This window comes from Nycticebus coucang, chromosome 1 (genome assembly GCF_027406575.1).
Source record: "Nycticebus coucang isolate mNycCou1 chromosome 1, mNycCou1.pri, whole genome shotgun sequence".
NCBI classification, from domain to species: Eukaryota; Metazoa; Chordata; class Mammalia; order Primates; family Lorisidae; genus Nycticebus; species Nycticebus coucang.
Window position 1 is genome coordinate 140,680,264 of NC_069780.1, and position 26,082 is coordinate 140,706,345.

General features: G+C 40.7%; 1 protein-coding gene across 5 annotated transcripts in view; it reads right to left on the minus strand.

Moving 5' to 3' along the window:
- MAST4 (microtubule associated serine/threonine kinase family member 4) overlaps nt 1–26,082 on the minus strand; it is a 442,299-nt gene that overhangs the window by 170,122 nt on the left and 246,095 nt on the right. For 2 of the 5 annotated variants that reach the window (XM_053589522.1, XM_053589514.1), the window contains exon 1: nt 610–1,046. The exons of the other annotated variants lie outside the window; for them this stretch is intronic. In XM_053589522.1, coding sequence (XP_053445497.1) covers nt 610–701 — 92 coding nt within the window. In that variant the 5' untranslated portion in view covers nt 702–1,046. Of the gene's footprint in view, nt 1–609; nt 1,047–26,082 lie in introns of those variants that run through there. 5 annotated transcript variants of the gene reach the window in all.

Below are 26,082 nucleotides of genomic sequence, written 5' to 3' on the forward strand. Positions count from 1 at the left end.
TTCATCCTGACTTTAACCACCCCCCCAATCTAAATCTGTCAAATGTATGTCACAAAATGAAAAGGCCAGTCCTGTATCAGTAATAAATGCCAGCAAACCGGTGAAAAATCAAAATGGCAAAGTTATGCAGATGTGCCTCTAAGCAGACAATACAAAATAGGCTCACTTGGGCTATCTTTGCATCATACATCTGCATCTTGTAAAGGTCAAACATTTAAGGGAGAGGAGCATCTGAAGGGCTCAACAAAAAGTACCAGAAGCCCCAGTATCTGGGTGAATGAAACAGATAAACAGGATCAGATAGAGACAGACTGCCACAAAGCCTCTCCTCCCCACTCCCTTTATTCCCTCCCCACCTCTCACAAGGAAATCTCTTATTCTTTACATTTCAAAAGGCAAAAGCTCAGAAAAGCACATTTATCATAATTACCCAGGAAACATGGAGGACTAAGGAACACCTGAAACAATGCCTCTCCAGAACCATATAAACTTTTCAAACTGTCACCTAATAAACAAAACCCCAGCTCTTAGGGGCTTAGGCAGCTCAGCCTGATGGCCCCTGGGAGCAAAAGCATTCCCTCTCCAGGCAAAGGATCCCCGCGTTTTTACCTTTGTGTTCGCCGAAGCCTGTTCCCACTCCTCAAATGAGGCAAAGTAAAGTTTGAAAGCACAGTCCAAAAATTGGGGTCAGACATATCCATTTCTTTCTCTCTTCAATTCACTGCGGGTTCAAGGCCATAGGACCAAAATGGGGGGTTGGGGGGAGAAGAAAAAAAGAAAAAGAAAAAGAAAGATCCCAATTATCTACTCCCTCCAGAGGAAACGTGAACTGTGATCTCACGAACTTGGAGAGTGTCTGCGAAGCAGCCGTCCTGCCCTCGCCTTTAAGTAACACACAGCCACCTCTCAAAAGGTTCAAAACTTATTTCCTCTGTGTTTGCTCTCTCCTCGTCAGCCCTGGCCAGCCAAAAACAGTAATTACAAGAGTTTAGCCGTGCGTTCTGCTCCAAATGCTGTCTCTGTGTGATTCAGTCCAAGGTACTTTGTCATCTGTTTGGCAGAGACCATTTGCAGCTCCTGCGCGGGGTGGGGAGGTGACTATTTTAAGTCTCTGGTTCCGGGAGGCTGTTGCTTATCTGCAAACCCATTCACATCCGAACATGCCCAGTGAGGAGTTTCCTTTTGCTATCTACATACAAGGAAAAGAATTTGAATAGAAAAAGCTCTTCTTGTCCTCCCCTCCTGTGGTGGCGGGGGAGGGACCCGGAAACTTAACAGCACTTTTAGAAAATTGGCCTATTGGAGGACTTGAACCCGACACCTTCGTGGACCCTTCCAGGGTCCCCCTGGAAGGAGCAGGGCACCAGGGCCCCTTCCCACTTGGACACCCCAGCCCCCGCAGACGCTCCCCCAGCGCTGCCCTGCGGGGGTCCGCCAGCAGGCGAGCCCGGGCTCAAGGGAAAGCGAGCAGGCGCCCGCAGGCAGCCCCGGAGCCGGGCCAGACACCGGAGCATCCTCGCTGCAGCCGCTCCCCCATCCCAGAGGCTGGAATGGATCCGTCCCCCTAAATAAATAAATAAATGCAGCTGCTGCTCCGGTGGACACCGAAGAGTGCGCAGCGCACACCTGAAGGCTGCTCGGTGAGTCACTGCAGGGTGGATCACGGTTACAACACGACCGGGGAGTCCACAGTGACTCGACGCCTTGACGCTATTTGTTGTATAGGGAAAGCACGCAAACTGGAAGCCACACTCACCGAAAACCTCAGTAAACTACATTTATGAGTTTACATCCATTTGATGAATTACTACAGGGCACACCTGTTTGGCTTCGTGGACGGCAACTACAGATCCACGTAATGGTCAGTTCCCACAAGGAAGACACTGCCTGGCACTCAGTTGACAAATGCTAGAATTATTTTCCCTTCAAGTACGTTAGAGCTTGAAAGGAAGGAATGAAGGGAGGATGAATCAATGTTATGGTTATTCATTTTAAAGAAAAGCCTGGTATTTAAATAACTCCCCCAAACCACAAATGCTTATGTCAAAGTAGTATATAAAGAAAAAAAAAACAATTTGAATTAGCTGCCTTAAATCTAATATAGTATGGCAAGAAAAAGTAAATTTAAAAAAATTTAAGAACAATTAACCTGTAAAAATGGCTTATCCGGGGCAGCACCTGTGGCTCAGTGAGTAGGACACGGGTCCCATATACCAAGGGTGGCTGGTTCAAACCCGTCCCCGGCCAAACTGCAACCAAAAAATAGCCAGGTGTTGTGGCAGGCGCCTGTAGTCCCAGCTACTTGGAAGGCTGTGGCAAGAAAATCGGCTAAGCCCAGGAGCTGGAGGTTGCTGTGAGCTGTGACGTCAAAGCACTCTACCAAGGGTGACAAAGTGAGACTGTCTCAAAAAAAAAGGGGGGGGGGGGGCTTATCCATCCAGTAAATATTCCGAACAAACTTGCTTACAAAAATAGGAGAATAAAGAGAAGGCAGGGGATCCTCTTTAATTCTTGTGCCCCGCAGAAATATTTTTAGACCAAGGACTCCGAGAGCTTCTGATCATTATTCTTGTATAGGGGCTTTTTAATGCAGTATCTCCTCACATTCTGTGGCACTTCCACAGATCCTTCAAACCAGCAGAGACAGACACAGAAGGCAATATTTCCTCAGTTTCACATTAGGGAAAATGAGGCTCAAGTATGTTAAATAAAAGGACATTCACCAGATACTCAGGTGAAGGACACTTCACCAGATACAAGAATATTGAGCCAGTATTTCTGCCCCATAATAAATCATCTCTTTGTTTAAAAAACATTTTTAAGTATTAAAAAGACTTTAAAGGCTAAAGAGGCTAGACGTGGTGGCTCATAGCCTGTAATCCTACCTCAGGGAAGCCAAGGCTGGTAGACTGCTTGAGGTCAGGAGTTCAAGACCAGCCTGAGCAAGAGTGAGACCTCCTGTCTACTAAAAATAGAAAAATTAGCTAGGTAGTCCCAGCTACTCGGGAGGCTGAGGCAAGAGGATGGCTTGAGCTCAGGAGTTTGAGGTTGCTGTGAGCTATGACACTATGGCACTCTAGCCTTGGCTACACAGCCTCAAAAATATAAAAATAAAGGCTAAGGAGAAGACAATGCCCATGATCTCAAGCAGAGTTTCTCAACCTGGGCATTTTAGGCTGGGCAATTATTTGGGGAGCACTCTTGTGCATTGGAGGATGTTGGTAGCACTCCTGACCTCTACTCACTACATGCCAGAAGAGACAATCAGGAATGTCTGTAGACATTGCCAAATGTTCCTTGGGGGGAAAAAATCATCCTTGTTTGGGAACCAGTGCTCTTTAGATAAAGGTTCCCTGGGAGAAAGGAGGCAGAGAGCATTGGTGAAGAGAACAAAAATGTGGATTCAAATTCTATATCCAACATTGAGAATGACCAGAAGCAAATCACTTAATCCATGTTCACTTTCCCCAAGTGCAATATGGCATCCACAATAGCACCAACCTCTGACAGGCTGGTAGACATGAATGAGGATGAGGTGACATACACAACCCTCTTCACGCCATGCCTGGCACACACAGCATATACATGTTGGCAGCGTGCAGAAGCTAAAAGAACAGCCGGCTGAGAGGCATGAGACTAGAGCAGAGGGCACCCCCAACGGGCTCTGCACTTTCTAGTTCCTTGAGCACGTCTCTACGAGATGCAGAGCACGCTGTATTATGAATGACGATTTTGTGCTGTCTTCCCTATTAGACTGTGAGTTCCTCCAGGCTAACATCATGTTTTATTGATCTCTGTATTTCCAGAACCTGATGACACTTGGTTTATACAGACATACAATAAATCCTTTTTGAATAGACACTTCAAATGCCCACATATCTATTATTTCTCTTCAGACGAATCAAAATTATCAGTATTAGCAAATCAATTGGTTTTCTCAAAGAATATTGAATTCTTAAGAATCCCATGAAGATGTTAAATTCTAAAGACTTTCTCTCACTGACTTGTTTTTATCTACCTTATATATCTATGGAAGATATGAGTGCTAACATTCCTTAGGTATTAACATGGCTATAAGAAATGCCACAACCCAACTAAAAGAAAACTCTATCGGTCCTACCTTGCCTCCTGCAAGCTAAGCCCAGTAAGTAGCTTTTTGTGCTCTCTTTTGGGTGTCCAGAAGAGAGATAAGTACATATTACAGGCTGCCCAGAGAAAAGTCATCAAGATGGCGAGAGGAGACTTGAAACTTTGCTTTACGGATTATAGTTTGAAGGAACTATGTGGGGAAAGTGGAGAAGAGAAGAGAAAATTTAGGAAATAAGCAATAGCTTCCCTTGAATACAGATAGAACTATGTGGAAGAGGGTTTGTATCCAAAGATGAAAAAGGCTGAGAAGGTGGACTTCCTACAGGGGTGTCTGAGCAGCAACTGGTTGAATGGGATACAGTGAGCAGCATTCAAGCTCTGGAAGATTTTAAGGCCTGATGACATCTTTATCTCCCAAACTCTTCATTCTCCATGGTCCTACTAAAAAAGCCCACATACTTGGCATCATCTATGAAGATGATAGCAACTAAAATAAAGAAAGCAATGACATAAAATATTTGTTTCTTCTCCTGATTGAATGGTGGATTTCCTGCTCTGTGGGCATCAGATGTCATCTACTCCACATTTTGAGAAATCTATTACCCAAATTCTCAAAAAATGGGTAAAGACATAAGCATTTTAAACTCCATGTGCTTTAATATGTTTTTGGCATTTAAAAGGCTTGGGAGGATTTGGGTTGTATCCAAACTGAAAAAATAAAAATAGGTGAAGTACACAAGGAGCCAGAAATGAATTAGTTAATATAGCGAAAGTAGCTGATAGGTTCCCACACTCACTTAAGATAAGGGTGGGTGTGACACTGAATTGTGACTTGTCTTCTAACCTGTTTGACTTGATTTGGGAACCTATGATTCAGAAGGCAAAGCAGTCAGTAAACACAGAATTAAAATTGTCAGAACTACTGACATTTTCCAACAGACAAAATAATTATATGGACAGAAACTATAGCTTAGCTGCAACTGCAGTAAAACTCTTGACTGTGGAACTAAGAGGGAATTAAGATTATTGAAAATTCCTAAGACTAGATCTGGTCTAGGCCAATACATTGATACTCGGCAAGATTTTCTACTCACTGCCTAACAACTAAACCTACACAAAAACAGACAAGCTTTGTCATGCAGAATGTCCATTCACTTAATCAGGATGATAATAACCACAGTTTTATAAACTAAGAGAAAATGTATAATAAGCTTGTCATCTTACTGAAATACACATACTACCTTAGGAATAAATTAATATTTAAAAAATGGTCAGACCCGTCCCTATTCATTCCCCTCCTGCATACAAAAAATGCTGGGTCCTTTTTAGATAGACTTGATTTCTATCTATTTCCCACCCACTGTCCCATGTCCTTTAAGAAGGATTTTTGTCCACTCCACACGGAACAATATTAAAAGATCATAACCTTGAAACCTTGTCTTAAACTTGGATGCTATGGGAAGACTGAGTTTTCCAGTGTGGATGTGAGATCTGGGAAGCTGTCAGTTGCCTGCCCATGATAATGTGACTATGAGGTGTCCCTAAGGAAAGTGGAGTTGATATTGATATTTCATAAGTATTTCACTGGATCCTGGCCAAGGTTAGGGATTTTGCTATAAACTTTGACCTCTTCCTGTCCTCATTTTCATGGCACCTGGAAATGACTACTTCCCCAAGGCCGTCTATACTTTTATGTCACTTGGGTCACCTGTTAGGGGTGTTTGACTTTTTTTCTGCTCTGCTGCACACTACAAGAATAGGCGTTGCCTTGGAGTACACATGTTAATACACAAACATTAAAGAAAGCTGATGAGCAAAAGAAAAAGTCTCCGCACACTTTTCCCAATATCTGACGCTACAAATGAGCAAAACAGTCCTTAGATAATCCACATGTGGCTCACAAGCTACAGGTTGGACACCCCTATATGCTGTCTCGAGGGTACGAGGCTAAGATTGTGAAAAGCAAATTGCCTATCTTGAATGAGCAATCCTTGTAATCACTGTCTGCGTTCCAATAAATAAAGCTCACAGACTGAGACAGAAATATAAAGAAAGTTGCATCAGCAAGGAATAAGCTGAAAGCAAGCTTTTTTAGTGTCATTAAACAAATTTGTACTTACAATACTAAAATGTGGAGAAAGATAAAAGGATAAATGAAAAATAACTCATAGAGATGTATCTGAATGCTAAAAACCAAAAGATAATAAGGAGGGTTATATCATCCTGGGAATACAACAAAAAAACTTTTAAACATTATTATAAGGTAAGAGAGATTCATGTATTTAAAGTGAACTGATAAAGTAACAAAATAAGAACTGATTTCTTTTTTCTGATAGGTTGAACCGAGAACTAGGCAATACCCAGGAGTGGGGCAAAAGATAAAGTCCAAGAGGTGAGAGAAGCTAAAGACAGGCCAGAAAGGGAAGAGGATGCAGTGATCTCCTCAGGCATGCTCTGAGTCACGGAGAATTGGGCTCAGAAAAGGACAGCAGATAACCAATAACTTTACAGAATGCATAGATACGGGGAATGAAACGCTTTTCTCCCAAGGCAGCGTGTCTTTGATTTGTACGCCGGATGAGCAGGGCAGACGTGCACACGGTGGTGCCGTCCACGGCTCTAGGGAAGGTGCAGACCCACTCACTCCTCGTGAGCATGCTCATGCCCTCTCATCTTCTGACTTTCCTGAAGGGGAAGGTCCTGGGAGAAGCCCCACAACTTAGGGCTGTACCCCCTAAGAAAAGAGCTGGACATGCCACCAGAAAAGACATGACATATTTCCTTACAGGGTTGGAGGGCATCATCCTCAGGAAGGAGAAAACTAGGCAAGATGGAGAGATGAGTGTGTTTCTCCATCTCCAACAGCCGCCTGGAGGATCCACCCACAAACCCAAAGGAGCGCTGGCCTCTCACAGAGCTAGCAAGCCAATTACGGAGCTGAGGGCAACCCCAGAGACCAGTGCCTCGTCTGAAAACCAGGAAGGCCAACTCTTACTTTGGTTTAAGACTGACCTTTGTCACCACTTGGTCTAGGCAGCCTTCATGGGTGCCCTGCACCCATGGATCAGATCCATCTACTGGGCTCTGTTCCTGGGAGTTCCTGTAGGAGAAGGTTCTCCCGCTCTATCAAAATCCAAACCCACGTATGTGCAGATCAGTTCCCCACAGAATAAGAGCTCCTGAGGTTCGGGCTGTATCCCATTCATCTTTAAATTGACACTACTAACACTGGGATGAATGTTAAGGTGAGGAAGAAAGGGAGGGGAAGATGAAGAAAGCACTGGGCGTGTGGAGGTGGGCAGGGAAAAGACAGTGAGGATGGGACGCTTGAGAGCAAAGTCATGACAAGCCTTACATTTTGAAGACTGACCCTGCGTATGTTTTAAAAAGCGTTTTCTGTCTGTTCTTATTTGAGTTTCATGGGTCCACTAGTCCATTCGTTCCATTATCTATGTAAGTTGTACCTATCAGGCAAGTTTACTTAATCAGAATTCAGAATCTCAAAAAACAGAGACCATCATATGTAACTGTGTATAAATATATAATAGCTACATAAACAATGCTAAATGCTTTTTAACAGTAACACTGAACCCCAGCTACTCATCATTGCATTAGACTCTCAACCTGGAATTCACTTCAAGGACATGGTGCTTCTTGATCCAGACACTTGGGTCTAAGGTACATCATTTCTCATGTAACTCTTGAGCATGAATTACAGTGCAATTATAAGAAGTGTCAATTTGGTTTAAGTGGGTCACTGTGGTTATATTTAGCCCTTTAGTAGCTGACTCTAAGACCTTTCTGCAATATAAGATTACGGTTAATTTATCAGTTCTTCTTTTCTTGAGTATTTTTCCAGGTCAGACATCTAAAGTTATAGAAAATTATCCCATTATAATGAGATGTAAGAGTTTCCATCAAAGTACCACACAGGGAACCCATAAATCATACTGGGGGAGGCCCAAAGGTACAAGACAAAGGCAAGTGTTAATAAATCTGCACACGGCCATCACGTGGAATTTTAGAACACCAATGAAGACTAATGGGGCCCAAAGATGTCCAGGTTTTAATCTCTGGAACCTGTGAATATGGCAAGAGGAGTTCTACCTATGTGACTAAGTTAAGCATTGAGATGAAGAGATTATCTATCCCAGGTCATCAGGTCTGGCCTTAAAATGTAATCACAAGTGTCCTTATACAAGTGAGGCAGATGGAGACAGTGGCAATGTGACAATGAAGCAAGATGCTGTGCTCCTGGGGGGGGAGGGGGCGTTGTTTAAGAGCCAAGGAATGTAGAGAATGCATCTCTAGTCAGTATCTAGATAAGACAAGGAAACAGATTCTACCCTAGCACTTCTAAAGCGAGGAAGGCCCTGCTGAAACCTTAATCTCAGCCCAGGAAAACTGATTTCAGACTTCTGACTTCTAAAATTCTAAGAGAAAATATATATATTGTTTAAAGTCATTTAGTTTCTCATAATTTGTTACAGTGGTTTTGTTATAGTACCCACAGAAAACTGAAACAATGATGTTTTTAAAAAATAATGTAATAAATAGGAAATGTTCCCGAAATAGTGTAAAAAATAATCGGAAAAAATAGAGTTGTAGGATCTATATCAATGTTTGTCAACCTTTTTGATCTCAGGGCACACTTGAACCTAAAGTTAAACTTCTGTGGCACAAATTACATTAATCAAAAAAGTATAAAAAAGAATATACTTACTGTGCTTTAAACTTCTTTAGAAAATAATTTAATTAATGATTTGTTTTTTTTTTTTTGAAACAGAATCTCATTATGTCGCCCTCGGTAGAGTACCGTGGCATCACAGCTCACAGCAACCTCAAACTCTTGGGCTTAAGCGATTCTCTTGTCTTAGCCTCCCAAGTAGCTGGGACTACAGTACCCGGCTACTTTTTGGTTGTAGTTGCCATTGTCATTTGGCAGGTTTGGGCTGGGTTTGAACCCGCCAGCCCCAGTGTATGTGGCTGGCTCCCTAGCCGCTGAGCTATAGGCGCCAAGCCTTAATTAATGATTTTCGAAAATGTTTACAAAATATCGTCTCATGGTATACCAGTTGAAAATCACTGATCTATAGTGTTAAAATATTATATATATGATCGTAAATAAAAAAAAGATGGAAATAAAGCATTTTAGTAAATATTTATGAGTGTGGGATTATGATTATTTTATTCCTCTTTACACTTTTTATATTTTTAATAAATTATCGTTTTTAATTCAAAAAATTTTCTTATCTCTGAAAGTCACACATTTGACAGTCTTATTCTCATGACCTGAAAAGGTCAAGTTCCTAAGAATTTTAGAATATTTTGAAGTTTACAAACTTAAGCAGCCGGTTTTCCTAGCAAAATATCACACGAATGGAAAAGCAAATATCCAATGTACTCAATAATAATGTGAAACCAATATATAAACAACTACTTACCCACACAAGAGGAAAACACAATTATATTCAAGTTGGGGAGAATCGTGGAGGGGGAGAGGGGAGAAGTAAGGAGGGGAAGGGGAAAGGGGAGGCGGGTGGGGGATTGGCAAGCTGTCCCCTAATAGGGACAATGTAAGGGCATCCAGCACACCCCCTGGGTGAAGGGCTCAACTACAACTTCAACTTTACCTTAGAAACCAAACAATGTAACCTAATTGTTTGTCCCCTCATGTTAATCTGAACTTAAAAAAACTTAAGCAAGAAAACTTTTAACTATGACATTTCCATAAAATTTGAGTGCAATTTCCTTACATATGAAATAGAAGGCATATTTTATTGAACCTTGAAAATCAATACTAAAATTGCTTTAAAAAAAAATAAAGAAGTCATTGCTATTCCCAGGAATTTTATAATATAAAAATGAAAAACAACTTCTGTTTCCTAGCCATAAATCCTTACCTGTCTATGGCAACTGGACAAATGAGTATTGCCAAAGCTGAGCGGGTTATAAATCCACGTGGTGCCTCGGCTGGAGTTGATCATACTTGCATGCATTATTTGCAGACTGGTGAGGCTCTGCCTTTACCTGAGAAGTTTTGAATGCTAGATCTCTGCCCTCTATTGTTTCCTATGGTGAAAGCTTTCTTCTTTCATTGCTCAGAAAAATAGCATGCTCTTGAAAAGCTTACGTTTAATATTATCCACATATGTATATAAAAACGATGCTCTTCATTTCAAAGAATTAAATAATTATAAAATTATAATGTAGGATTACTTCTCCCTTTCCCCCAACACATACAAATGTATTATTTTCCCTAAAGCCAAATAATTCAGATTTTACTGTCTTTACTTAGCTAGACTGTGAGCTCTGAAAGGTAGAGACTAAGTTTCTGGTACCAATCAGAAACTTGTACTGAATGTATTGTCATACATGTTCTAGAAGACAATCATACTGTGGTTCCTGATAGGTTAATAAAATTTGGTTAATAAGAACTATAACCACCACCAGTCAGGTCACCCAACATAGTGACAGATGGGTGATGATGAATGTCCATCAATGTGAAGTAAGAATTTTCTCTATCACTGACTCTTAGGAAATGAAGTATATACAGAATCATAAAAAATACTAATACCCAAAGTATAAAAGAAAAATGAGGCCAGATGAAACGTACACAGAATAAACAGAAAATTAAAAAGACCAAATCCCATGTGAAAGTGGCAGTCTCTTTAGTAAATGGTGCCAAGAAAACTGTATAACTATATGCAGAAGAATATACTGCCATGTACAAAAAAATCAAATAAAGATGGATTAAAAACTTACATGTAAGGCCTGAAAGTATGAAACTACTAAAAGAAAACATTGGGAAATGCTTCAGGACAATGATCCGGGCAATGATTTCTTGAGTGATACCCCTAAAGCACAGGTAACCAAACCAAAATTGGACAAATAAGATCACATCAAGCCAAAAATCTCTTGGATAACAAAGGAAACACTCAACAAAATGAAGAGACATGGTGGCTCACAAGTGTAATTCCAGCACTTTGGGAGGCCGAGTCAGGAGGATCATGTGAGCCCAGGAGTTCAAGACCAGCCTGGGCAACATATGAAGACACTATCTCTAAAATAAATAAATAAATAAATAAATAAATAAACAAACAAACAGCATAACATTAAATAAAGCAACAAAATAAAAAACAAAAGGTAGATACAACCCATAAAATTGGGGGAAAATATTTGCAAACTCCCCATTTGACAAGGGATTAGTAATTTGAACATATAAGGAACTCTAACAACTAAAATAGAAAAAATCAAATAATCTGATTAAGAAATGGGCAAAATATCAGAATAGACGTTTCTTTTTTATTTTTTTTGGAGACAGAGTCTCACTATGTCGTCCTGGGTAGTGTGCTGTAGCATCATAGCTCACAGCAACCTCAAACTCTTGGGCTTAAGTGATTCTCTTGCCTTAGCCTTCAAAGTATCTGGGACTATAGGGACCCAACCCAATGCCCAGCTATTTTTTGTTGCAGTTGTCATTGTTGTTTAGCTGGTTCAGGCTGGGTTCGAACCTGCCAGCCTCCGTGTATGTGGCTGGTGCTATAACCACTCTGTGTTATGGGTGCCAAGCCAGAATAGACATTTTTTTAAAAAATGATCTTTAATGACCAAGAGGTATGTAAAAAATGCTCATCACTTTTCATCAGAAAAACATAAAACTACAATAGATATCAACTTACACCACTAAAAATGGCTCTTATCAAAAAGACAGGCAATAATGAATGCTGGGGAGGTTGTGAAGAAAGGGGAACCCTTGTACACTGTTAGTGGGAATGTAAATTAATGGCACCGCTATGGATAACATGGTGGAGATTCCTCAAAAAAGTAAAAATAGAACTATAATATGAGCCAGCAATCCCACTGCCAGGTATATATCCAAAAGAAAGGAAATCAGTATATTGAAAAGGTATCTACACTCCTATGTTTTTACTGCAGCATGGTTCACGACAGCCAAGATTTGGAATCACCTTTATTGCCCATAAACATGTGAATGGATAAAGAAATTGTGGTACATATACACAATGGAATATTACATAGCCATAAAAATGCAATCTGGCCATTTGCTGTGACATGAATGAAACTGAAGAACATTATGTTAGGTGAAATAAGCCAGGCACAGAAAGACAATATCACGCAGCTCACTCACATGAGGGGGCTAAATATTAGGACAATAGATCTCATGGAATACAATGATGGTTACCAGAGGTTGGGAAGGGTAGCAGGGAGTGAGAGGAATAAAGTGGGGATGTTTAATGGATGCAAAAATATAGCTAAATGAACAATATTTGATAGCACAAAGAAGTGATCGTCAACAATAATTTACAGATGGTATACTTTTAAAAAACTGAAAAAGTAGAATTGGAATGTTCCTAATGCAAAGAATGACAAATGCTTGAAGTGATGGACACCCCAAGTTATCCAGATTAGATCAATACGCATTGTATGCCTTTATCAAAACATCGCGTGCCCTATACAGACAACCATTATGTACCCATAATAAATTAAAGTAAAGCAATGTTTTTGAAGTAGCAGAAAAATCTACTAGATTAGAAAATTGGAAAATAGACGAAAAGAAAACTGGGTAAAAGTTTTCACCATATTAAAAAATGATAAAAGAACAAAACGTTATCATGTTTTCTCTCCACGGCCTATACCTTGATCATGGCTTCCATTACTTGTCCCCTCCCTCCCTCTTGGTACTCCCCCTGGCAACGTGAAACCATTCTTCCACAACTGCCCAACTCAAACATGCACCCCATCCTATCACTCTCCCACGAAACAAAGTCCAATGGCTCCCCATTGTTCCAGTCATATTTCTCCTTGTATGGTTTCTGTCCTCCCATCATTAACTGACCAGAAATGCTTGTTAGAAATGCAGGATTTGGGGGGGTTTTCTCTATATTCGGGATTCAGAAAGTCTAGAAGTGGAGCCCAGGAATCTGCATTCTACCGACATGTCCAAGTGATTCTTACACACATTGACGTCTGAGAGGCACTTTACAAAAGAAATCAAAAATCTCTCTAACTAGAAAACTTTACGATGTAATCCCTTGTCATCCCTCTTATATTATCCCTTAACACGTTTGCTCATTGTTTATGCTCCAATAACAGTAAAATATGTACTTGTCAGAGAGACTGAATTACTCTGGGCTCCCCAGACACAGTAAACTCTGCCACACCTCACTGCCTTTGCACATCCTGTTCCCTCTTCCTAGAATTTGCACCTCCTCTGCTTGGAAAACTGCTGCTCATCTTTCAAGCACGAGCTATCAGGTCCCCTCTCTGACAAAGTGAGTCTGACTTTCTCCTGTAGACATAAATGTTTCTTCCCCCAGGGATCCTAATCATAACTGGGGTGTTATGCATATATGTATGCGTCCTACAGCAATCGCTCTCCGGCAGCACCATTGTGTGTTTACAGGTCTAATTCCCCACCAGGCTTTCAGCTCTCCAAGTACAAAGACAGTTTCTATTCATCTGTGTCCTCAAAGTACACAGTAGAGACTCAGCAGAATGAATGGATGCACACACATTATTATCTAAGGTTAAAAAAAAAAACAAAAAAAAAAAACAACCTGTTATTTTTCTTTTTATCCAACTTCTACACTCAAGCCCTACGGAGATGCTTCCAAAAATCATACTGCCTTTTGTCAACTGGTTGATTTCTTTTAAAGCACTCTCATTTTTTAAATTTCAGATTAGTAAGAGGCTGAGGTAGGCAGATTATTTGAGTTCAGGAGTTTGAGATCAGCCTGAGCAAGAGTGAGACTCCGTCTCTAAAAAATAGCCAAGCGTTGTGGGGGGCGCCTATAGTCCCAGCTACACAGGAGGCTGAGACAAGATAATCGCTTGAGCCCAAGATTTGAGGTTGCTGTGAGCTATGACACCATAGCTCTCAACCACAGGGCAACTGAGTGAGATGCTGCCTCCAAAAAAAAAAAAAAAAAAAAAATTCAGATTAATATATGGGTACAAACAATTAGGTTACAATGTTTGCATTTGTTAGGTAAGATACCTCACCCAGCTGTGTGCCATATACCACTACACTGTGCCTATGAGATGGGAGCACACCCATCCCCCTTCCTTCTTCTCCCCATCCCCCCTCCCTACTTGACTTGAGTTTTTCTCTTGTGGGGGCATGTAGTAGTTTGTCTACTGGCTTCACATTAGTATTGAGTACACTGGATAATTGCTTTTCCATTTTTTGTGATATGTTACTAAGAAAAATATGTTTCAATGCCATTCAGATTAATACAAAAGATCTAAAGTCTCCATCTTTTTATGGCTGAATAGTAACCCATGGTATACATATTCCACAGTTTATTAATCCATTCATGGCCTGATAGGCACTTGTGTTATTTCCACATCTTGGCAATTGTAATTGAGCTGCAATAAACAGTCTAGTGCAATGTCCTTATGATAAAATTATTTATTTTCTTCTGGGTAGATGCTTCAATGGGATTGCAGGATCAAATGGAAGGTCTGTTTTGAATTCTTTGAAGATTCTCCATACTTCCAAAGAGTTGTTTAAGGAACTGTCATTATTGATAATCTTCAGAATGCGTAATAAAAACTCCCCAAAGTCCATCATATTTAGGCAAATTTTAATGGTTCATTAAGAAGGAAAGAAGGAAAAAAAGTGTTATTTTATCTCCCCTGAAAAGATGGATAAAAACAGGAACTTGATCAGACTGACCTTCTCCCAAGGCTGGAAGCTCAGTGCTGCTGGGAACTTGATGAACACATACAATCCAGGGGAGAGAACAGACGAGAGTTGACAGTGCTCAAGGCATGTGATCTCCTGCCACCTCACCTTGCAGCTTCCGGCTCTGATACACCCACTTCCAAAGCAAAACCTTCCACCCACTGAGGAGGAGCAGCGAAGATGAACAGACTTCCGACTGGAGGATCTAAGCTATGTTTGACAGTCAGACTGCCCATCCGTCTCCTCTCCCGAACACGTCCTCCTCTTGGGCAAATGCCCATTCCTACATCTTGCTCTTGTATTCCTCGGTCAATCCCACCTAAGGTTTTAACTAAGAATTAATACTTCCATTGGTAACACTGAAGACGTGACCATCCAACTGGGTTTATATTTTAGAGGGGATTGAAAGTTTTAGATAAAAGTAGGAGGTGTAGGTGATGGGAAGAGTCTGCCCGCAGCTTCAGAAGTCTGAGTTGAGTGGATGCCACTGATGGGAAAGTGGAGACAGGCTCCCTGAGGAGTGGCGGCCACCTCCCCGCCTCTTCCATTAGAGAAAAACAAAGGCAAAGATGCAAACTCTGAAAAAACTAAGGGCCTTTGATGCGGAATTACTGTCACTTTTATTTTCAGCCCAGTCATCAAGGGTAGATGCCCTAGGGCTAGGCACGGTGGTTCACAGCTGTAATCCTAGCACTTTGGGAGGCCAAGACAGAGGCATTGCCAAAACTCAGGAGTTGAAGACCAGCCTGAGCCAGAGCGGACCCTGTCTCTAAAAATAGCCGGGCACTGTGGAGGGCCCCTATAGTCCCAGGTACTTGAGAGGCTGAGGCAAGAGAATCACTTTAGCCGAGGAGTTAGAGGTTATTGTGAGCTATGACAACAGGGCACTCTACCCAGGGTGATAGAGAGACTGTCTCAAAAAAAAAAAAAGGTACATGCCCTATTTACCACATTATGCAGCCATCAAAAATGATCATTAAGAAGATAACAGCACGATAATATGTTACATGGAAAAAATGACAGAAAAAGCATAACTATATTATGATTACAGTCATAATAATCATATAAAATCATGTACATATACAGGAAGATTTGTAGGCCTCATAGAAAACTGACAACAGTTCATCCTAAGTAACTTATTGGCTTTCATTTCTGTTATTTTAATATATATTAAAACACATATTTTAATAGTTATTTGCTGGTTTTTATTAACTTGCTCCCTGACTATATCCGCTTGCCTTCCTGCCAACTCATCTTCCCCGAAGCAACTTCAACCACTTCAAATAACACTGGTTGACAAAAAAAACACAGAAAAAGCAGGAGGGGTCTGGCCATCTCCAGTAAGGGCTCAGGGAAAAGACAACCTTCAGTCCTTCATAAAAGCTAAACTACAGATTGCCTGGGGCTAATAGATAAATGTAATCATCATTTAACATCTTGAAAGGCATCAGATACTGTCAAAGTCTTTTCTTTCCCCTTTCAAAATAATCATCTCTTCTGCTTATCCTGTACTGGGAACTACAGTTTTAAAAACATTACTGCAGAATTCATGACTCAAATAGATCTATCCAGTCATTCTGTCCCAGAAAGCACCTAAAACTTGTTGAGGTATTGCTTGTTACTTTCTGCTTTATTGGGGAGCAAAGTCCGCTGTGCGTAATGAACAGCTGTGGGCCAATCTTCTAAATCACAAAGGTTATTTCAGCTGTACTTTAAAGATATGAGACAGGTCATGCAAGTTCTGAGTGAGTCTAATACCTACCTGTCAACAGGTGACCAATGGGTTACTCCCATTACTTAACATGAAAGTATTCAAACAAGGACAACTTTAGAGAAGGGGAAAAGAACTCTTGGTGGCATCTTATAAATATGAACCATGCCATAAATTACTGAATGTTTGTAAAGTGCTACTCTCCAAGGGAAATGATGAGTGAATGAACAGGGCACAGTAGGCGAGCCAGCCAGCCAGTGTTTACAACTGCACAGTGAATAGCAGAAGAATGTCTCCTGCCTGGAGTCCCTGGAACATCTTTTCTCCCAATCCCACTGATACCTCTGCGTAGATTAAGGCACAGTTGCTTCTCTGAGTGAGGTAGCAATTTAAGGTCCTATATTTCAGAGTCATTATGTTTTGAGAAGCTTTCACTAAAGCCAATTTTGAAACTTGCTTGCTTTATTTCTTTTACCTAAAGAATCAGCATTTCAGTGGGGAATAACTAAATTCATAACATTCTATTCTCCCAAAAGTAGTCCAGTGAATAAAACAATAATAATGCTTGTTTCCCCAAAGAAATCACATCTAATCTATCTGTCAGATTCCAGGAAACTCTAGAATAGATTCATATCTAGAAATTTACAAGTCCAGTATAGTAACTTTAGCAAAAGTCTCAGAGAAATACAACATATATATATTATATAATACAATATAAATTTATAATCAACTGACAGACTCAGTAATACAGAATGGTGATACAGCTATTTAGATTTAAATATAAAGCTGACTTCATAAATAGAATACACTTCTAACTGAAGTTTATAATTGATTCTAAAACTGATAGTTTCTAAGACCATATAACTTTTTTTTTTTAGAAAAAGAAAGGTGTTTGGCTGGGCGTGGTGGCTCACATCTGTACTCCTGGCACTCTGGGGGGCTGAAACAAGTGGATTGCTTCAGCTCAGGAGTTCAAGACCAGCCTGAGTAAGAGCAAGACCCTGTCTCTAAAAATAGCTGGGCATTGTAGCAGTGAGTAGTCTCAGCTACTCATGAGGCTGAGGCAAGAGGATCATCACTTGAGCCCAAGTGTTTGAAGTTGCTGTGAGCTATGATGCCATGGCATTTTACCAAGGCAAAAAGAGTGAGATTCTGGGTGGCGCCTGTGGCTCAAGGAGTAGGGCGCCGGTCCCATATGCCGGAGGTGGCGGGTTCAAACCCAGCCCCGGCCAAAAACCACAAAAAAAAAAAAAAAAAAAAAGAGTGAGATTCTGTCTTGAAAAAGTAAACAAATTAGTAAATAAATAAGGTCCTCAATGACAACTTTATCTTAGAAACACAATGTAATCATTTGCACCCTCATATTAATCTGAAATAAAAATGAAAAACAGAGCTCTTGTTAAAATTTCTTACATAAAGGAGAACATGTAAAGCATGAACTAAAGAAATCTACTGATGAAATTTTTTTAAATTTTACCACACGGGTTTCCATAGAGCTGTCAACAGCTAGCAAACCCTAAGTCTGAATTTCACTTCCCCTGCATCTCCCTCTGACACCTGTGGGGCTTGCAGGAAAGTCCTAAAAAGGCCCAACACAGAGGTCAAGAATAAAGCTACAAAAGCAGAATTTTCAGATAACTGATTTATGCAAATCTGGTCTCTGAATATTCTGGCATTGATTACAAATTTAAAAATTGTTTAAATATGAGACATGGAATAAAACTATTTAAAATATAGATTTCAGACAGATGGTCTAAAATTCCTTTACATTTTAACTTAAAAAAAAACTATCATATTTTACTTATTTTAGAAAAATGTTGTTTTATTCTTCCTTAGTTGAACAAAATGTTCTAGCTAATGTGACTATGCTTTTCATTGCAGACTCTTGGGAACTCCCTTAAAAAGTTTATCCCAAACTGTATTTCTTTCCCTAAGGGAGCTGGCTTCCAAATGCAAGTGGGAGAAAAAATCATGTTTCCCTATATAAAACAGTATTGTCACAGGCTATGCTTGTTTGCCCAGAGGTGTTTTGATCAAAGCCACACATGTGCGCTCTGGTAGTGCCTCCATCCCCCAATACCACAGACTCTACACAATTTGTTCGAATAAATTCTGGACTGTCACATACTTCAACAAGAAAGTGAGAACTTCAGTTGATCAATGACTGGGCAAAACCACTCTGGAGACAAGTAACTCCCAGATGCTCAACATTATTACTATTTTTGAAGCCTTGATAAGAATATCTGGCTTCCTAAAGGGAAAATAAGGAGCCTAAAGGAGATTATGAACATGGAGGCAGGAGGAGACACAGTTTAAAAGTACTTCTGACAACACCAGAGAGAGGCAGAATCCAGGGCCATTTAAAAACATGGAGGTCCCAGGAACTCTTAGCTTTGGGAAGACCCCAACACACCATCAGGCATATTAAAATATATCAATAGCCCATACGAAATTTCTTTTCCTGTGAAACACGTTGTAAGTATTTTATATTTTTGCTTCATATCTTAGCATTCCTCACACACACTTGGGGATTCTCATGAAGTTTGAAGATCTTAAATAGTAACTGCTTTCAAATATAACATTTTTGTTATTTTATATTAATTTAATGTTGAATTTAATAATTAATGAACATGATATGTGATGTTTACAAATATCTCATTTCCCCCCAAAAAGCTGTAAGCCACAACCTGATTTTGGTGATATTAAAATGAAAAATGTATGTTTTCATAGACAAATTACAGCATAAATTTTGATTCTACAGTTTTCTTCATGTTTTTCAACCAGAATCTCTTTTGCCCTTATAGACTCAAAGTTGTCACAATTCTATGAATGTTGCTTCGTGCTTGAGAACCTGGGTGTGTATGGAGTGGCAGTATTATTAATTACAGTGGGTGAGAACGTGGATTCTGGAGCTGCTGCCCAAGTTTGCATCAGTATTTTCTAGTTCTGTGATCTTGGGGTACATTACTTTGCTTTTATGTGCCCCAGTTTCCTATTCTGTAAAATGGAAACAACAGTCCTGACTTCACAGGACTGTCACTAGGATTGTCAGTATTTTTAAACTCTTTAGAACAGTGCCTGATAAGCTAGAAGTGTTAGTCATGTTACTGTTATTTTGTACCTAACAGATAAAATGGCTCTAGAAGAATCATTCACTGCCCCCAGCGAAGCTGCCCGCTCAATGGAGGCTATCTGGAAGGAAGTGGATGGATCCCACATTTCACGCAGCTATATCCATACACCAAGTACTAGACCAATATCCTTAATTCTACGTTTTCCTCCCCAGAGATTCTTCTTTAGGAAAGGAGCTGGGGTGATCCCAAGGCTAAGGCTAACCCCCTTGGGTTAAGGATCTAGGCACAGGGATCAGAAAGATTAAGCATTTTCCCTAAAATAAATACCAGTCACTTCCCTCTAGTGGTTGAGGTATACACTTGCAACTCCTCCAGCCCACTGCAATTCTTCAGGAAGTTAACTCAGAGGAGGTAAAAGTAAGCAAAAAGTCAATTTTAGGCCAGTGCAAGGCAAAGAATAACAAACCAAGTTTTTAAAATAAAAGAAAGCAATATTAAACATTTGCACAATGCCATCATTATTAACCTTAGCATCACACAAAGAGCAACTTTAATCAAATGTAACCTCACTGTAACTATTTCATACTTACTTCTGTGTCCCTGAGTGTAATCCACATAATAAATAGCTTTTTGTTTCCCTACGTTTTTAATGGATGAGGTTCATTAGTTTACATAACCATCCCTAAAACTAGGACAGCACTCCCACTGTCGCTCTGCAGTAAGATATTAATCCTACCCAACCAAATATTTGACACAATCTGTTGGGCTTGGAGTGTTTTCCTTAAAACCATTAACTTCTCAGGGGTTTGGGGAGACAAAAGAAAAAGAGAGAAAAAAAAAAACACCTCCTCTTCCACTACAGTTTTATTACATAGGGTATATTTACAAAGTGAACTGGAATTTTTTTTTGAGTATTGAAATTATTTTTTAGCAGGTTATATCCAAAGCCATTTCAGCCACTTAGGCAATCAGGTTTTGATTTTAAAAACACATTGCACACCTCACATCAGCACATTCTACATGCTATATACTGATTAAATCACACCAAGTAAACTATAAAAGTGTGACTTTTATCATCTATAAATTCACTTAAGAAGGCTAAACATGTCATCTACAAGACACAGAAGATCTTCCTGAAACAAAGCTGTTTTTTCCATGTAAGATTCATACATATGTACATACATATCTGATTTTTTTAAAAAAACCCTGAGCTAAAATATGGATTTTGTTCTTTCATAACAAAACATACAAGCATCAAGGAATATGCAATATAATAATATATAACATATTCTCATAATATACAAGCATCGGGGAATATTTATCCTAGCACATGCAACGCCATGAAGAATCTGGTAAGTCTGCACCATTTCACACTCACTTAAGATTCTGAGAGGAGTATTAGAACACACACACACACACACACACATACGCCGATTTGGGTGAAACAAAACACAGGGCTGGAGAGGGAAGAATATGAGGTTTAGACATGTTCCATTGGATGAGGTAGCAATTCATCTAAGGGGTGATGATGTTTTCTTAGCATTTGGACACCAGGGCTAGAAAGAAAGAGGGAAAGATTTTCTTTCTATACTAAAGATCTATTATTTCTCTGTTTAAAAATCTATGGGTCCTTCCAGCTTATAAACACAAACCCAGTGTGGGCTCAGTTTCCCTTTCCAGCCTGGACACTTAATGCTTCTTCCCCATGCCCGCCACGGAGCTGCCCGCCACTGAACTACCCAGACCTGCCTGCTCTGATGGCAGTGCTCTCTGCCCTGCCGGGGCTTCCCTGGGAGCTCTTCTCTTCCTGATGGGCAACTCTTCATCCTTCCACATCCTGTTGAAACTGAATTAGACAGGATGAATCCTCTCTCCTCTGGTCTGTTATTATATTACAGCTGTTCCCATGTCTGTCTTCCCTGAGGGTACATCCTGGGTCATCTATCTTGGCAGCCCAGCCTCTACTGGGGGATCATTATCAACAATCAATACATGTTTATAGGATGAAGGAGTGGTTTTACAATGTGTGTCTAGATGTAGGTGACTTCAGATCTGTTTTAAAAGTAGGTGGGAAGCTGAGGTTCCCATTGTTGCTGTATTAGTTACTTGAGTTTTCACTACCATGCTAAACAGGCTGCCAATATTTTTTTTCTTATTCAATGTGATAGGAAGTGGCCCCCAAGGTGAGAACCATTTTCACTTTGTCTGCCTTTGTTTGTATTCCCTTTCCCATTCCACACATCCCTATCCCACCAATCCCAAAATCTTATCTTTCCTCCAAGGTAGGACTCCTGTCTCACCTACTCCAAAGGCCTTTTTCAACTACACAGGTCTTCACAAGCAGGCTGTAGGTTGAATGAAAAGAAATGGGAAAGTAAAATCCTTCTAGGTCTACCGTTCAGATAGACACCAGGGCTAGAAAGAGGGCTATAGAGAGAAGTCATTCAGTAACAAGGAAAGACAAGGCATCAAACTAGATAGCTCTCGAACTCTTTCAATGACTAATAACCCTGATGTTCCCAAGGAGGGGAAAAAAAAAATAAAGGATCACTCAAACAGCCACATAAAGGGCCTTTGTCATTTGTCAGAGGTTCCTTGTAACACTTGCATTCTACCTGCCACCCAGGGGCTCCCTACCCACAGAAGGTCCCTTAATTCCATGGACTATTCACATATCAGCATGGGATTTCAGTGTCACTGAACACTGAAATCCCTTCACTTGTGTGAAACCACTCACCTGGTCTTCCTCCTAATTCCTGGCCATGCCTCATCAGTGGCTCGGGCTGACATTGCAATCTACCAGTGTTTCAAGAATTTCCCATGGAGCTACTTCTGAAGTCAGACTAGCTGACTTCATCCAGTCCCCTGGCTTCATAATCTACTGCCTTGCCCCAAATTTACTTCTCCAGAACTAACCTTTCCTTGGCATCCCAGACTCCACAAAGGTACAAATAAGCATCTCAGATCCAACATAAACAAACTATTTATTTTTTTCCCCAAGCCTCCCCTACCTTTGTGAACAGACCATCGCCTTTTCTGTTAGTGCAGGAGACGATTTGGGAGCCATCTTGTTTCCACTATGTCCCTCAGGCCCCCTCCTCCAACTCATCCCCTAGTGAGTTCTACACATCCTGAATCCATCTACATCGCTCTGATTTCACTATTTAACCCCCTACTCCAAGCCAACATTCTTCCTTCATCTAGACAACTTCTTGAGCTCAATCCACCCTCCACACAGTAACCAGCAGGAATTTAAAGAGGCAAATCAGATCACATCATTCCTCTACTTTACAATATCAAGAACTTCCTTACCAAGCTTTAAAGGAAACTCAATCTCCTTACTCTGGCTCACCAAGTCCTTGGGACATGGCCCCTGCCTGTCTGCCTGGTTCCCGCACACACCTGTCGGTGCCCACACTGCTCCCCTTGGGTGTTCTTGCTCTGCGTGGTCTCTCTCCTTGGCATGCTTTTGCTGTGGTGTGCTTGTGGGTGTTGTTCCAGCTTGCATACGACTCTCTCAGAGAGCAAGAAGCCAACTGGCCACCCTGTCTTAATGCCTGGTGATCACCTGTCATGCCCAGTGTTCTTCTGGTTTGCTTCTCATACATCTTCTTCCCCTCACCTCTGCACCCTGCTGGGATGTGAGTTGCATGAGAGCAGAGACCCTCTCTAACTGGTTTGTTTGCTAGGATGTGAGTTGCATGAGAGCAGAGACCTTCTCTATCTAACTGGTTTGTTACTGTATCCCCAAAGCCTAGACAGTCTGGCTAGTAGCAGATGTTCAAAAACACTTGCTGACGTGAAGACTGTATGAAGAAAGATCAGGCCCAGTGCTTTGTGTTCCCCGTGTTACCACCAAACACTTTCAGCCAACAGATTTTGAGATTCGTGGTCTGGAACTTCTTTCTCTGTCCACCTCTGTTTGTGTTTAATGATATTTCACTCCGTAAGCACCACTATCTGATGTCATAGGTTACATGTTTTAATTTCTCCTGGATTTCCACCTCCAGTAATACTTTGGAGAAGGGATGCCACTGGAATAAGCCCTCTATTGACAAATCACAGCATTACATAAAGAAATTACCAAATCACAACATGAATAAGGAAATCATTCTAAGCCCTCTTCCTCCTCCTCCTCAGCTTCATAGATACCATTTACTAATCATCGTCCCTATGCCTGCTACTTAATCATCCTCCAACACTGAAAGATTCACGTTAACTTTCCCATTATACAGATGAGGACAGTAGGGCTCAGAGATACTACCGAAATAGCTCCAGCTCCCTTAAAGCAAGTGACAGAGCTGCTCCTGCCTTGCAAATGGTAGGTTAAAATGTGTCAGAGGGAGGTCTAGGGATACCGGACTGCAGAGGCTTCTCTTTACCGCTAAAGCAGAACCCCAAATCCCAGCTTCTGCCAAAGTCATATAAATGATCAACAGAGTCACACATTCAGATTCTGGAACAAAGCTGACTTGTAGCCATCTGTGATCATGGAGAAAGAGCACCTCAGAGATAAGTAGCACTAAGGGCTAGATCAGTGATTTTCAACCAGTGTGCAGAGAAAAAAAAAGAACAAAGCAAAAACTTTTTTTGTTGTTTGTTTTTTAGAGACAAAGTCTCACTCTATCACCTTGGGTAGAGTACTGTGGCATCACAGCTCACAGTAACCGCAAAGCCCTGGGCTCAAGAAATCTTCTTGCCTCAACTTCCCAAGCAGCTGGGACTACAGGTACCCACCACAATGCCCAGCTATTTTTAGAGACGGGGGTCTCACTCTGGTACAGGCTGGTCTCCAATCTGTGAGCTCAGGCAACCCACCAGCCTCGGCCTCCCAGAGTGCTAGGATTACAGGCATGAGCCACTGTGCCCTGCCCTGAGAAAAATTATAAAGATCATTGCTGAAATTATTTTCAAAAGAAGTTCAAAGCACAGTAAGTATATTTCTCTTTTTTACCTTTTTTAATTTTTTTTTTGATCAACGTAATTTAAGTGTGCCATGGAAGTTTAACTATAGGTTCAAGCAGGCCATGAGATAAAAAAGGTTGAAAAATACTGGTCAAGATACTAAATCTATGCATCAGACTGATACTAAAATTAAATCTAACTAGACACTGAACCCTATGTAGTTGTGCAAATTAATCACCAGTGAAAGGGCACAAGGCTCCAACAATGGTTGCAGGCTGGCAAACTCCTTTGAACTGCAGATAGGCACTTTAATGAGGGAGAAAATATGAGCTAACATAACTGTAGTCAAATCAGTTCTTACAGGAGGAAGAGCATGTTCACTGGTATGCTGATATCCACCGCCCAAATGTCAGCTAGGGAGAACAAAAGGTTGCCAAAGCACAACTCTGCTCCTGAGCCCAGACAGCCTGATGTCATTTTTTAGGATATGCTAGTTCTTCCTGACTACCAACAGATTCCAATAAATTGTCAGGGTGGCTTCAGCCATACACACCTGGACAAATAATAAAAATGTCCTGTCATCCTTCGGTGCTCTTTTACAACATAATTTCCTACTTACGCAGGAAATGGTGTCCATACACATTCATTTCACCCGATTGCATCTCTGAGTGCCCTTCTATGCCTCAACTTCAGTTTTCTAAATAAAGAAAAATGGAGAAGCTAAAAGTGAGCACATACTCTCACGTACAGTGATGCCGATGGTTGAGAAAGGAATACGGTTGCTGGCATTAAAAGAACGAGAACATTTCACCCACAGAAAGCTGAGATGTACAAGGCATTCTACAGGAACAGATGAGCTCCTGGCCTTGCCATTTTTCTATCATGGGAGACTCTGGACAAGTTACTTAATCTCTGTCAATCCTGATTTCCTCACCTTTAAAATGGGAACAGTGCTATCAAATAGCCCCACCTGCTCTGCCTATTCCCACAAAGTTGAGACCTCAAATCATTTTGAGACTGCCACAAACATTATAAAAAAAATAAACAATGGGATAAAGTTCACATAAACAACAGCAAGAATTTCCTCATGGAGCTTTTAGGAGACTCCAATCAGAGTCTTTATGTGAGAAGTATCCCTAAATTGAAGAGCACTTAACAATTACTGAGTCAAATTGACCTTGGCAGAGACACCGCACTTGTAGCACTCCTCCAGAAGCACCACTTTGCCGCTCTCAGAATCAAAGTGGGTCAGAGAATCTCTTGAAAAATGAAATCCCAAATTTAAATGGGGCAAAAATAAGCTTGGCTCTAGCCTGTGTTCTTCTCAAAAACCCAAGTCTGTTTATAGGGCTATGGAATGCATGCTCTCCGAGAACAACAAACTAGGAAAGTTTTTTAGAAGGATCTGAAGCTTTTAGCCAATTTCTGTCAAAATAAAATTCATGCAACTCTGTCAATTTTGGAACACAACTTCCGTTGGTATATCTATGGCACAGTTGCTGCAACCCCATCCCCCTATCCTTGCCATCACCAGAGTAAATACTGTTGATTGATTACACAGTCCGTAGATTCCACTAAGTCTCAGAGGGAGCCTC